Source organism: Amblyraja radiata, chromosome 39 (genome assembly GCF_010909765.2).
Source record: "Amblyraja radiata isolate CabotCenter1 chromosome 39, sAmbRad1.1.pri, whole genome shotgun sequence".
Lineage (NCBI taxonomy): Eukaryota > Metazoa > Chordata > Chondrichthyes > Rajiformes > Rajidae > Amblyraja > Amblyraja radiata.
In genome coordinates this window covers 3,020,875-3,034,695 of record NC_045994.1, presented here as the reverse complement: position 1 = coordinate 3,034,695, position 13,821 = coordinate 3,020,875, and the positions used below count along the sequence as shown (strand labels likewise).

The window sequence follows — 13,821 nt, the reverse complement described above, 5'->3', positions numbered from 1 at the left end:
TAATACAAGAGTCCTTGAAACATGCTGAAATTCAAACTTACAGACATCTATCTATCTTCTTCTATCCATATCTATACTATTACTACAACTCTCATCTTGTCCTCTTCCGGTTTGCGTTGTTTTTAAATTTGCGCAAAACGGTACCCTATATCGCTATGATCTTTTGCCACCTTACTTGCCGTTCTCCTCTGCTCCAAGCACACCAGGTTTTGTTCCAATCGGTGGAATATTACGAAAGTTATGAAGGTTTAAAAATGGTAAAATCAGCAGATTGGTCTTCTCTCTTTCCGGCACCCGCTGTCAATCACTGGGGCGAGGAGAATGAAGCCCCGGAGGCCGGGCTGAGATGTCTGGAAGCCGTCTGCCCCGAAGCAGTGAGTGAGTGAACTGTGAGTCTAGAAGCCGTGACTGAGTGAACTGTGAGTCCAAAAGACGTGAGCGAATGAACTATGAGTCCAGAAGCCGTGAGTGAGTGAACTGTGAGTCCAGAAGCCGTGAGTGAGTGAACTGTGATACCACTGTGAGTCCACCACCCTCCCCCACACCCCCCCGTCCCCCTCCCCTTGCGCACCTCCACCCCCAGCGGCAGGCCATGGCAGCGACAGGGCACGTCAGCGGTAGGCCATGGCAGCGTTCCCCCCGCACCGGCCCCTGCCTGAAGCCATCCCCCTCCCCCGGCTACAGAACGCTCCCGCTGGCCCCCAACTGCAGCCTCCCCGTCCCCAGCTGCAGGACTAGCCCAAGAATCCATTCGGCCCACAATGTCCGTACTAGCTCTCTGGAAATCAGTCCCTTCGGCCCACAACACCCATACTAGCTCTCCAGAAAGCCCCCAACTGGCCACCGCCTGAAGTCGTCCCCCTTCCCCGGCTGCAGGACACACCTCCTTCCCCCACCAGCCCCCGACAGCCCTGCCTGAAGCTGTGCCCCTCCCCAGGCTGCAGGACGCTCCCCCCAACAGCCCCAGACAGCTCCCGCCTGAAGTTGACCCCCTCCTCCAGCTGCAGAACGCAAAAAGAGGCGCAACAAGAAAGAATGGACTGAATAAATCTCCTCTTTAACATTTAAATTGGTGTTATATTTTAAGAGTTATTCACATTTTAAGCTTTAATAAATCCCTTTTCCACTTGCCGTGCCCGTCAGCTGCACCTGCGCAGTAATACCTGCGTGTTCTACGTCACAATGGGAACCTAATGGGTGGGAATGGCTGCGCCGCCGGCGAGCCACTAAGAGTGAATGGGGGGAGGGGTTTGAGGGGGGGGGGGGATGGAGTGAGTGCGTGTGGGGGGAGGGGCAAGAGGCAGAGTGGGGGTAGTGAGGGGAGGAGGGGGGATCAGGGGCGTCATAACGGGGACCCGTCAGCCACACCTGCGCAGTTGTGGGCTATGCGTGAGTGGTGGAATATTGCATTGGGGGACCAGGCCTCCCGTGTGAGAATGGGACCCAAGGAGATTGATTTCTACTGCTGAACATCTATAATTAAATAGAGCAGCATTGATCGGTGGGCCGAAGGGCCTGTTTCCGTGCTGTATTTCTAAACTGAACCAGAGAGCAGCGCTGAACTATTATCTACCTCATTGGTGACCCTCGGACTATCCTTGATCGGTCTTTGCTGACTATACCTCCCACTAAATATTATTCCCTTATCATGTATCTATACACTGGAAATGGCTTGATTGTGATCATGTTTTGTTTTTCTGCTGGCTGGTTAGCACGCAACAAAAACTTTTCACTGTACCTCGTGACAATAAACTAAATTGAACTGAAACTATATGGCTAAATGTTAAGGAAGAAACAAACCTGACGAGAAGAACTGAAGGTAGACACAAAATGCTGGAGTAACTCGGCAGGTGAGGCAGCATAATAATAATATCTTTTATTGTCATTGCACATAAGTGCAACGAGCATCTATGGAGAAAAGGACTGGGCGACATTTCGGGTCGAGACCCTTCTTCAGTTCTTCTTGAGAAGAACTGATACACATGATTTATCAAAGACATTAGCAATAGGGGCTGCCGCTAGAGGAGGAGTTGATCTAATCAGTGAACTCAGAAAGCTACGTAAAGCTGGACTAACTATCTGCGGAATGTTCATATATCAATACAATGGGACCTTTGGGCTGGGAGTAATGCATGAATTTACGATCTTCAAGCAGTTTAAGTGATTTACATTGGTATCTGTAGGAGGTAAACACAATCTCATTATGGCTGCAGAGTTGAAACTCAGTCATCTATTTTATTAAACTTTGGAATTAAAGGATAAGAAAGATGGTTAGGTACAGTTGCCAGTTAATTATATTTGAGGTATAGCTACTTCTGCTATGTTGATTGGAAAATAAGACAGCCAATTTATGGAGAGCACAATCTTCCATTCCCAGTGAGTGTGTATTTTAGCTGTGCTTGGTGAAGGATCAATGCTGGGGTGGAACTTTCATCAACCACCAACACATACATTACCCCTTCTCAGCAGGTGTTGCATTGATGAATAACCTAATCACATTGTAATCTATGGATCTAGACGTTGAGCCTAAAATTGTGTCCTTCTGCGATGAATGAGAAATCAGGGAAAGCCACAGTGCCTGTAATATCATCAGCACTCCAGAATGTGGCACTGCAAAGCTGCTCAGCAACATGACTTGTTCTTCCATGAATGAAAATGTAAAAACTACAGATAACGACAGATCACGTTAACTGTTTCTCTTTCTGTTGGGTGGAGTGTGTGACCCTTGGGTTTTTCTAGTATTCTCAGTTCTTACATTTTACTTGGAAGGGAGGATATTGTCACTTTATTAATTTATTTTTATTCCTAATTCGTCTTTTGCTAACGTGCAAATTAACTAATGTTATAGTGTTAGGTCATATGGGACTATAGGGCCTGTCCCACTTACGTGTCCTGGGCATGCAAATTACGCGACCTCATGGTCGCGTTGAGGAGCACGGGCATTGTATGGCCACACGAAGCCGGTCCCACTTAGAAGCACGGAGGGGTATGTAGTTGTGCGCGACATCGAGCGGGGCTCCGAAATATTTTATAGTGAACAAAATCTTCGTGCGCCAACGGCCTGTCGCGGAACTGACGGCCAAAGTGGGACAGGCCCAAGACCCTGGCGCGATGCAACGTCTCACCTTCAACATCAGCAGAAGCAGGCAAACGATCGCCAAGCTCGGCCTGGGGCTCATGGCCGTTGCGGTCCGAATCCACCCCCACTTCTACTCCCAGAGCGGGGCCAAGAAAATTGAAGATAGACACAAAATGCAGGAGTAACTCAGCGGGACCGGCAGCATCTCTGGAGAGAAGCAATGGGTGACGTTTCGGGTCAAGACCCTTCTTTTCAGACTGAAGAAGAGGCTCGACACGAAACGTCACCCATTGCTTTTCTCCAGAGATGCTGCCGGTCCCGCTGAGTTACTCCAGCATTGTGTCCATCTTCAAATGACGTCACGCTCTCCAGACGGCTGTGCGTACACATGTAATCGCGCCCGACCTTCGCGGGACAGCCTCGGCTCAACGTGACATCGAGGTCGCGTAATTTGCGTGCCAAGGACACGTAAGTGGGACAGGCCCTTAACTGACTAACCTGCACCAATGCAATGGCACACCTACAGTTGCTTGCAAAAGATTTCATACCCCTTGAACTTTTCCACATTTTGTCACGTTACAACCACAAACGTAAATGTATTTTATTGGGATTTTATGTGATAGACCAACACAAAGTGGCGCATAATTGTGAAGTGGAAGGAAAATGATACATGGTTTTCAAAATATTTTTACAAATAAAAAACTGAAAAGTGTGGCGTGCAAAAGTATTCAGCCCCCTTTACTCTGATACCCCTAAATAAAATCCAGTGTAACCAATTGCCTTCAGAAGTCACCTAATTAGTAAATAGAGTCCACTTGTGTGTAATCTAATCTCAGTATAAATACAGCTGTTCTGTGAAGCCCTCAGAGGTTTGTTAGAGAACATTAGTGAACAAACAGCATCATGAAGCGCAAGGAACACACCAGACAGGTCAGGGATAAAGCTGTGGAGAAGTTTAAAGCAGGGTTAGGTTATAAAAAAATATCCCAAGCTTTGAACATCTCACGGAGCACTGTTCAATCCATCATCCGAAAATGGAAAGAGTATGGCACAACTGCAAACCTACCAAGATATGGCCGTCCACCTAAACTGACAGTCCGGGCAAGGAGAGCATTGATCCGAGAAGCAGCCAAGAGGCCCATGGTAACTCTGGAGGAGCTGCAGAGATCCACCGCTCAGGTGGGAGAATCTGTCCACAGGACAACTATTAGTCGTGCACTCCGCAAATCGGGCCTTTATGGAAGAGTGGCAAGAAGAAAGCCATTGTTGAAAAAAAGCCATAAGAAGTCCTGTTTGCAGTATGCCACAAGCCATGTGGGGGACACAGCAAACATGTGGAGAAAGGTGCTCTGGTCAGATGAGACCAAAATTGAAGTTTTTGGCCTAAATGCAAAACGCTATGTGTGGCGGAAAACTAACACTGCACATCACCCTGAACACACCATCCCCACTGTGAAACATGGTGGTGGCAGCATCATGCTGTGGGGATGCTTTTCTTCAGCAGGGACAGGGAAGCTGGTCAGAGTTAATGGGAAGATGGATGGAGCCAAATACAGGGCAATCTTGGAAAAAAACCTGTTAGAGTCTGCAAAAGACTTGAGACTGGGGCGGAGGTTCACCTTCCAGCAGGACAACGACCCTAAACATACAGCCAGAGCTACAATGGAATAGTTTAGATCAAAGCATATTCATGTGTTAGAATGGCCCAGTCAAAGTCCAGACCTAAATCCAATTGAGAATCTCTGGCAAGACTTGAAAATTGCTGTTCACAGACGCTCTCCATCCAATCTGACTGAGCTTGAGCTATTTTGCAAAGAAGAATTGGCAAAAAGTTCAGTCTCTAGATGTGCAAAGCTGGTAGAGACATACCCCAAAAGACTTGCAGCTGTAATTGCAGCGAAAGGTGGTTCTACAAAGTATTGACTCAGGGGGGCTGAATACTTTTGCACGCCACACTTTTCAGTTTTTTATTTGTAAAATAATTTGAAAACCATGTATCATTTTCCTTCCACTTCACAATTATGCACCACTTTGTGTTGGTCTATCACATAAAATCCCAATAAAATACATTTACGTTTGTGGTTGTAACGTGACAAAATGTGGAAAAGTTAAAGGGGTATGAAAACTTTTGCAAGCCACTGTACATTGTTGGCCCCTTTAATGTCTCTCCTTGGAAATTATGAAGCAGGCGATTTAGGCCAAACTTTACTTTCCCAGAAATTGTGGCCAGCCACGGTGTTCCCTGCACTGAACAATTAAATACAATAACTGTATCCCATTGAGATCGACTGGTTTGCTGGTTTATTATTGTCATGTACTGGGATACATTGAAAAATGTTTGTGTGCTCTCCATAAAAAACATCCAGGTGTGATTACAAATCAGAATCATACATGAGTACAGCAGATGGTGCAAAAAGAGAAAGGAGATAGAGTGCAGAATATAGTCTTACAGCCACAGAAAAGGTGTACATGGTGGTGCAGTGGTAGAGCTGCTGCCTTTCCAGCGCCATGGACCTGGGTTTGATCCTGACTACGGGTGCTGTCTGTACGGAGTTTGTACGTTCTTCCCATGACCTGCGTGGGCTTTCACCGAGCTCATCAGTAAAGTTGTCCCTCGTGTGTGTAGGATAGTATTAGTGTGCGGGGATCGCCGGTCAGTGTGGACTCGGTGGGCCGAAGGGCCTGTTTCAGTGCTGTGTCTCGAAACTAAAAAGTGCAGATTAAAAAAGTGCGAGGACTTCAATGAGATAGATTGGGACTAAATCCTTAGAAATTCAGGAGAACCGTTAAATATTTCTGGTAGTTTATCAATCAAAGTTTATTTAACCGCTGTCTACATACCTTGTGAAATTAAAAAGGTAGAATAGGATTTTGCAGAACTGGTTACATAATAAAACCATTTTCACTCTCTCACTCAGAGTATCTAATTACCTATCATCCTTCAATCCACTTCAAGTTATTCTAAATTTCCACTTGAAAAACCTGGCTATCTATATCTAAATGACCTTCCTCCTAACATAGGAGTCTGAAGAAGAGTCTTGACCTGAAACGTCGCCTATTCCTTCGCTCCATAGATGCTGCCTCACCCGCTGAGTTTCTCCAGCATTTTTATCTACCTTCGATTTTTCCAGCATCAGCAGTTCTTTCTTAAACATTCCTCCTAACATAAGCTGAGAAGTGGGAATGTTTGAAGATAGAACAGTGCAGCACAGATTATTCCGCCCACAATGCCTGCGTCAAACATGATGCCACATTAAACTAAAACCTCTGCCTACATGTGGTCCATATCCCTCAATGTGACTTGTGACTGAGCAATCTGTCCTTGTAGCTAATACTCCCTAATCTAGCTGTACACTTCCATTCCTAGCCCCTCAACAAATGAAACAGTCCACGTCTACATGCAGCAGATTCTAGAAAATATTAAGGCATGGATTGTAGATGCTGGTTTTCCAAAAAAGATATAAAGTACTGGATTAACTCAGTGAGTTAGGCAGTATTTCTGGAGAACACGGAAAGGCGACATTTCAGTGAGTAACGTCTGTGCTACTAATGTACCAGATGGTGATCATCTCCAAAAGAAGTCTTACCACCCACCCTTAACATTCAGTGGGATCATCTTCATCATCAACCACCATTCCAACAGCATCCCAGCGGGATCACTATTAACCAGAATGTCAACTAGATCAGGCACATACGTCAACCATCTCTTTGCCTCCACAGGTACTCCTTGACCTGCGGAGTTTCTTCACCAGTTTGGTACTTGCTCCAGATTTCAGCATCTGCAGTCTCTGGTATCAGCCACATAAATGGTGCAGCTACAATAGCTTTTTAGAGACTTGGTGTTTTGTGGCCAGTTATTCACCGAAACCCGTGTACGCCAAGAAAAAACCCTGAAACTCCACCTTTTATAGCTTTGCAAGCTGCACACCAGTTTGACTTGGAAATATAGAACTGTCCTTTAATGCTGTTGGGTCGAAAGCTTGCAAGTCATCACTCAACAGGAAATAACCATCTGGTGGCTGCAGTGATTCAACACAATGACTCATGATCACATTCGCAAGTTGTATCACATTCGCAAGCGTAGTTGAAGAAGGCCAAGAAATGCAGGCTCGCCCTGCATATGAATAATTTGGAAAATTCGGCACATTATCAAAATAATACTTACTGTGACACCCAAGCAACGAGTTGCTCTGTTTTAAAGACAAGTTGACTGGTGTTGCTATCTTGCATAATCTGTCCGTTAACCCTGCAGCGTATCCCCAGGTTATGCGGGTCTGTAACAGAGAGTGTAGCTGAATGACATAGTCAAACAGGACATGAACAAACTACCTAGAATGAGGAAATATTAGTGAGGAATACATTCAATTAGTCATCTTACTTCTTGGACCTGGTACAATTTATCCTGTCATGATCTCTACCAAGTCATTTAATAAACATAAGGCAGCTGCCTTCAAATTGAATCTGAATTAATTCAATCATGCTTGATGGATTGCATTAAGCCAGGAATCTTGTTGATGGTGCATATCTACTCTCCTCTTGTGAATATTTCAAACTCTCCCCTTTCTTCTGGTTGGTATTAGCCATTCTACACTCTCATATTTCTATTAGTTAATTCAACAAATAATTAAGTGCAAAGCAGGCTGCAGCTGTAGAACTCATTGGTGAGACCACACGGAGCACTGTGGTCTCACCAGTGCACGAGGGATGTCACTGTTGGAAAGGGTGCGGAAGAGATTCACCACAATGTTGTCTGGACTTACAGGCTTAATTTACACTATATTGAGAAGTTAGATAGAGACACATAGAAAATAGGTGCAGGAGGGGGGCATTAAGCCAGCGCCGCCAATCATTATGATCATGACTGATCATCCACAATCAGTAACCCGTGCCTGCCTTCTCCCCATAGTTTTTTCTCTGGAGCATAGAAGGCTGAGTGGTGACGCCATTAAGGTGCCACGAATGACTTTTCCCTAGGTTAGTGGATTCTACAGTCAGAGGGACATTACAATGAAAGCTTTCATTTATAAAACAAGCTTAACATGGTTAAACTACTATTACTGAACTTTTGATGGACCATTATCAATCATATTTGATACACAGAGTATTGGGCAATTGGGTATAAGATTCAGGAAGTCATGTTATACTGCAACCAGCTGGCAGTTTTGGCCCAATGAGCAAAAAAGATAAATATGTAAAGATAAATATGTAACATATGACAGAAACAGATTTGGTAAATGTATGAAATGTAATTGATAAATCTTGAAAGAGGCCACAATTGGAAAAATGTAAGATCTGGAAAAATGGCAATGCTGCAGGAGTCCAGGCTCAGTCTAGAGAGATTATGGAGGCATTTTGTAATCAGAATGAGAATTATAAAATTGCTTGGGGGTTGCGGATAAGGTGAAGAAGTGCACGGTGTCTGGCTGGGTTCCATTTTCTCTATGTTAGCATGACAAGGGTTTGGGTGCAGCCAAGATGGGCTGAAGGACACATTTTTGTGCTGTAAAGCTCTGTGACGACGACAATGATAATGTTCTAACAATACCTGAGAGAGCATCCCGGGTGACAATGGCTGGACCCAGTGGACAAAACGTGTCAAATGTTTTACCCAGTAGCCACTGTTTGCCATTCCGCTTCATCTGCCAGTCTCGTGCACTGACATCATTTGCAACCATGAAACCAGCCACATGCTCCATTGCTGCTTCTTTCTGTGAAGAAGGTATGGCATATTTATTGCCATCTTCACAAAAAGACAATAAATGGTTTGAATCTTTCAATCATCATCTCATTACACAGGACCATATATAATTCAAATCAGACGGAACTGCTGTTAATTGTTGAGATTAGTATTACTCCGTGAACTAACACTACATTCACACAGTCACCATCAAGGATGGCACGGTGGCACAGTGGTAGTGTTGCTGCCTTACAGTAGCAATGTTACAAAATTTTGAGATTTTAAAAATCAAGTCTGTAATTTATCCCATCAGATAAAGCATAAAAATAAGTTTAATTTGACACCTAATTCACTTTCATATCTCAAGTATTTAAAAAGTTATGGCCATTTTCATACTGGGAAATGAGCATCTTGTTCCCTATTGATTTTCTATGGACATAACAAAAAAGCTGTGATCGTGAACAGTCAAAAGCCCATAACTTTCTTAAAAATTAAGAGAACTGAATGAAATTTTCAGTTATCATAGATTGAAGCATTCTGAAACAAATATAAAATAATCTTACTTGGATGACCTGAAATTAAAGCATATAATTAGTTAGTTACCTAATTGTAGCTAATTTCAGACTTCAATTACTAGATCTAAACATCTATCCATTTCTTAATAAATTATTAACATTTTTAAATAGCCTAAATGTCCAAATAATATTCACAAATAATTCACAATAAAACATGATTTTTAAATCTCATTTACATTAATTTATAGGCCAAATGGAAGGAATTTAGTGTTTAATTGCTGTAAATAAATGCCCATTTAAATCAGCTTTCCAGTGGGATCCTGTGGAACGCGCTGGTTTAGAACGTTCACATTGCAGTAGATTTGTGCCCCAAATGCCGAGAAAAATACTGCGCGATATAATGGGCCCAAATTGAGCTACTCGCAATATTAAACTTAGTATAAAGGGATCTTTAGAAGCCCTTTTTAATGTAAAAATATACAACCTAACTTCTGCTATTTGCTTTATGAGACCCTGCGGTTGCTGGCGGTCGCGGGTTTAGAGATTGATTTTTAAACTACTATAACTATTATTCAAGGCCTTTAAACCTAATAATAGCTTTTGCGACGGGGTCTTCCAGCGATTTTTCGTTAATAATTAACTAGGCTGAACATTTTCGATTGGAACAGCTTAGAGAAAATCGCGTTTTAAACCCGCCCCCTCTAAACGGCGCCAAAATCGCGCACACCCTCAGCAGCAGATCTTCAACGACGCTTCAGGTAGGCTTTGCAACATACCTACTTACAGCGCCAGAGACCCGGGTTCGATTCTGACTATGGGTGCTATCTGTATGGAGTTGTACGTTCTCCCCGTGACCGCATGGGTGTTCTCTGAGATCTTCCGTTTCCTCCAATACTCCATACAGGTTTGTAGGTTAATCGGCTTGGTATAAATAAAAATGTAAATTGTCCCTAGTGTGTGTAAGATAGTGTTCATGTGCAGGGATTGTTGGTCGGTGCAGACTGGGTGGGCCTGTTTCTGTGCTATATCTCTAAACTAAACTAAACTATATACATGTTCTCATTACAGCTGCTTACATTTATGATGCAGACTTCCTAAATCTGGCCTAAGTTATTTTGGTTCAATGTTACTAATGCAGCAGCTGCCTGTCTATCGTACCTTCATATCCAAGCTGTTCTCCAATTGTTTCCCCCTCTGATTGCCATGCAGTATCTACAATACCTGATGCTCATTCTCTGCTGGTACTTTAATACGTTCTTCATACAGGTGGAAACTTTGCAAATGTAAATATTTTGCAATTGAAGTTGCAAATTTAAACAGATGAATTCTGGATACTGACCAATAAAACTATTTTTTGAAGCTGTTGGAGTCTTCAAATGGTAACTAAATAAATTGAAAACAGTATGGTGGGCATGGTTTATATGGACCTGAGTAAGATCCTGGACGGTAGAATGGTCCAGAAAGATTTATTGAGGTGTTACCGGTACTTGTATGAGAGTCGGGATAGGCTAGAACTTTTACCCTGGCGCGTAGGAGGTTGAGGACAGGCTCAAGGGATCCAAGATGAGAATACAAACTGAGTCCAAAACTGGCTTGGCGATAGGCGGCAGAGGGCAGTGGTAAATGGTGTACTGGAAGCTTGTAACCTGTGGTGTAACACAGGGATTGATGCAGTGACCTTGTGTTGTTTGTAACATATATAAATGACTTGGATGAGAATGTAAGAGTCTGATTAATGTTTACGGATCAAACAGAAATTGGTGGAGTCATAGATAGCAAAGATCTCAGGATCTAGTGGATATGGACCAGCTGCACAGCTGAGCAGAGCGGTGGCAGAATTCAGAGTGATCCAGTCTTAGATCTAAACATCACAGAAACAAGCCCTTTAGACCATCACATCCATGCTGATGTTGCGTAACTGAGCTGGTCCCATTTGCCTGTGCCTGGCCCATATCCCTCTAAACATGTGCCCATTCAAGTATCTTTTAAATGTTACAATTGTATCCACCTCTATGGTTTCAGCTAGCAGCTCATTTCATATACCCACTACTCTCTGTGTGGGAAAACAAAATTGCTCCTAGAGTCTCTCTTAAATCTCTGCCCACTCGTCTTAAATGTGTTCCCTCTAGTTTTACACTCCACTAGTCCGGGGAAAAGACTGTGGCTATTATTTGTACCTGTGCCCTTATCATTTTATACACCTCTACAAGATCAATCTTCTCCCTCCCACACTTCAGAGGAAAAGTCCTAGCCTATCCAGCCTTTCCTCCCATTCCCGGTAACATCTCCATATATCTTTCTTTTGGCACTCTTTCCATTTTAATGACATTCTTCCTTTAGCTGTTAGCTAACAAGATGTTAGCCTCGCCAATATCTTGTGCAACTGTAACATGACAAGCATTCTGAACACCATTTTCACCACTCTGTTTACTAGTGGGAGCAGGTAAATCTTAATGGGATTTGAGAAGTATGTTTTTAACAGTGAGAGTTGCTTATCAGCAATGAGCTGACAGAGAAGATGGTGGAGGCAGATTCAATGACAACATTAAATAGACAGATAAGGCATAGCTGGATATGGGCCAAATACATGCAAATTGCACTAGCATTAATACGCATCAACATCAATATGGATAGTGGGCTGAGAGGGTGGGTTGAGACTATGATCCTCTCCTCCCTCAGCAGCTTGGCAGACTCGTGCATCCACCATGCTTGTTTAATAACTCATCAGAAATCATACTGACCGTTCAAGAGGCTCTGTTGCTTCCTGTTTTCATAACTTATCTGCATCAGTCCTGGCTCACTGCCTCATTCAGTAGCTATTCCTTCCTGATCATACTGAATCATGCAGAACAGCCCTAATGGCTTCATTCAGCTGGAGTAACTCAGCGTCTTAGGCAGCATCTCTGGAGAAGGGGAATGGGTGATGCCTCTTCCACTGTCAGAAGGGTCTCGACCCGAAACGTCACCTATTCTTTTATCTCCAGAGATGCTGCCTGACCCGCTGAGTGACTCCAGCTTATTGTATCTACGGTGTAAACCAGCATTTGCAGTTCTTTTCTACGCTATTAGTTCATTGTCAGAACTCATGGATCAAACCTCTCTGAAGCACCAGTACAGGGCAGAGGAAATGTTGGTTGATGCAATGTAGAATTATTCTGAAGCCTAATCTATTTGTTTTGTGGACATTAAAGATTCTTTGTCTTTAGTGGTCCCTCAGGATTGTGATTTATCCCCTCTTCCGTTCTGCGGGTTTGGATATGGTTAACGAGACCAAAGTAGAAAATGCAAATTCATCCACAGATATGGCTGATGGAATGGGTGGGTGGGAGGGCAGTTTGTGAGGTAGTCTGCTTCTTACACACAGCCTCTATTTACTTACAATGAATAGCCTCCAGGTTCTTAACATCATTCCAAGGGCCTCTTTTTACACTTGAAACATTTATATATCTATCCCCATTGATTTCCGAGAGTCAGTGGGGATATTGCATTTCTTCAAGGAAGTTTGAGTACATCTGAACTTTTCCCTCAGTTCGCCCGTAATTTTCCTCCAAGATGGAGCTAAGAAGTATGGTATTGGGCAGGTAAACAAATTGGCCCAGCCAATATTTCTGACAACCAAGGCCTCAATCCTGTGTGTGCTGGCCTGGGAAAGGACATGGACACTCGTCCTTCCAGTGAATTTGAAGATTTTGCTGAAGCAGCATTGGTGGTATTTTTCCAGTGCCATGAGATGCTTGTGGCAGGTAGCCCAGATCTCAGAAGCGGGCACCAGGACAGCAATTGATGCTGTTTCAATAGACATGAGGTTTGAGCCAGATCTGAGGTATTGACCCTCAAATACTCCATCACTCAATTGCCAATGGCTGCGTGGTGCATTGAAAGTAGTGGTGAACTAGTGGTTATAGTGGGACATGGGGGTCAACAAATGGGAAATGTATGGTTGAAGTTAAAGGGATGGCGAGTGCAGGAGAGGTTACGGAAGTCTTCACAAGTAATACGATGGAAAGTTTAGGAAGGGATAAGAGACTAAGGTCAGGTAAAATTGGGACCAATGTGAGAGGAGGGGTGGTGAATACCGAACTAAAGGTATTATATTTGAATGCACTTTGTTTAAGGACAAAATGATACAAGGAGCTTGTATCACAGTTAGAAATTGGTAGGTCCGACTTAATGGACATTACAGAGACGTGGCTGAAAGAGGATCGGAGCTGGGAGTTGAATATCTAAGGTTACATGTCCTATCGAAGAGACAGGCAGGTAGGCAGAGGGAGAGGGGGGTAGCTCTGCTGGTCAGCAATGAAATTTGGTCCTTCACAAGGTGTAACGCAGGATGAGAAGATGTAGTATCCTTGTGGATAGAGCTAAGAAACGGCAAGGGTAAAAACACCCTGATGGGAGTTATTTACAGGCCCCCCAAACAGTAGCCGGGATATAAGGTACAAATTACATTTGGAGGTACACTCGGCATGGAAGAAAGGCAATGTTATGGTGGTCACGGGATTTCAATAGACTGGGAAAATCAGGTTGGTAATGGACTCCAAGAGAGGGAA

The 13,821-nt window shown here is 43.7% G+C and overlaps 1 protein-coding gene across 2 annotated transcripts in view; it reads right to left on the bottom strand.

Moving 5' to 3' along the window:
* LOC116967240 (fumarylacetoacetate hydrolase domain-containing protein 2-like) overlaps positions 1 to 13,821 on the bottom strand; it is a 44,732-nt gene that overhangs the window by 9,285 nt on the left and 21,626 nt on the right. For both annotated transcript variants that reach the window (XM_033013698.1, XM_033013697.1), the window contains exons 5-6: positions 8,625 to 8,787; positions 7,245 to 7,353 (exon numbers count right to left, since the gene is read on the bottom strand). In XM_033013698.1, the coding sequence (XP_032869589.1) occupies positions 7,245 to 7,353; positions 8,625 to 8,787 (272 nt within the window). The remainder of the gene's footprint in view (positions 1 to 7,244; positions 7,354 to 8,624; positions 8,788 to 13,821) is intronic.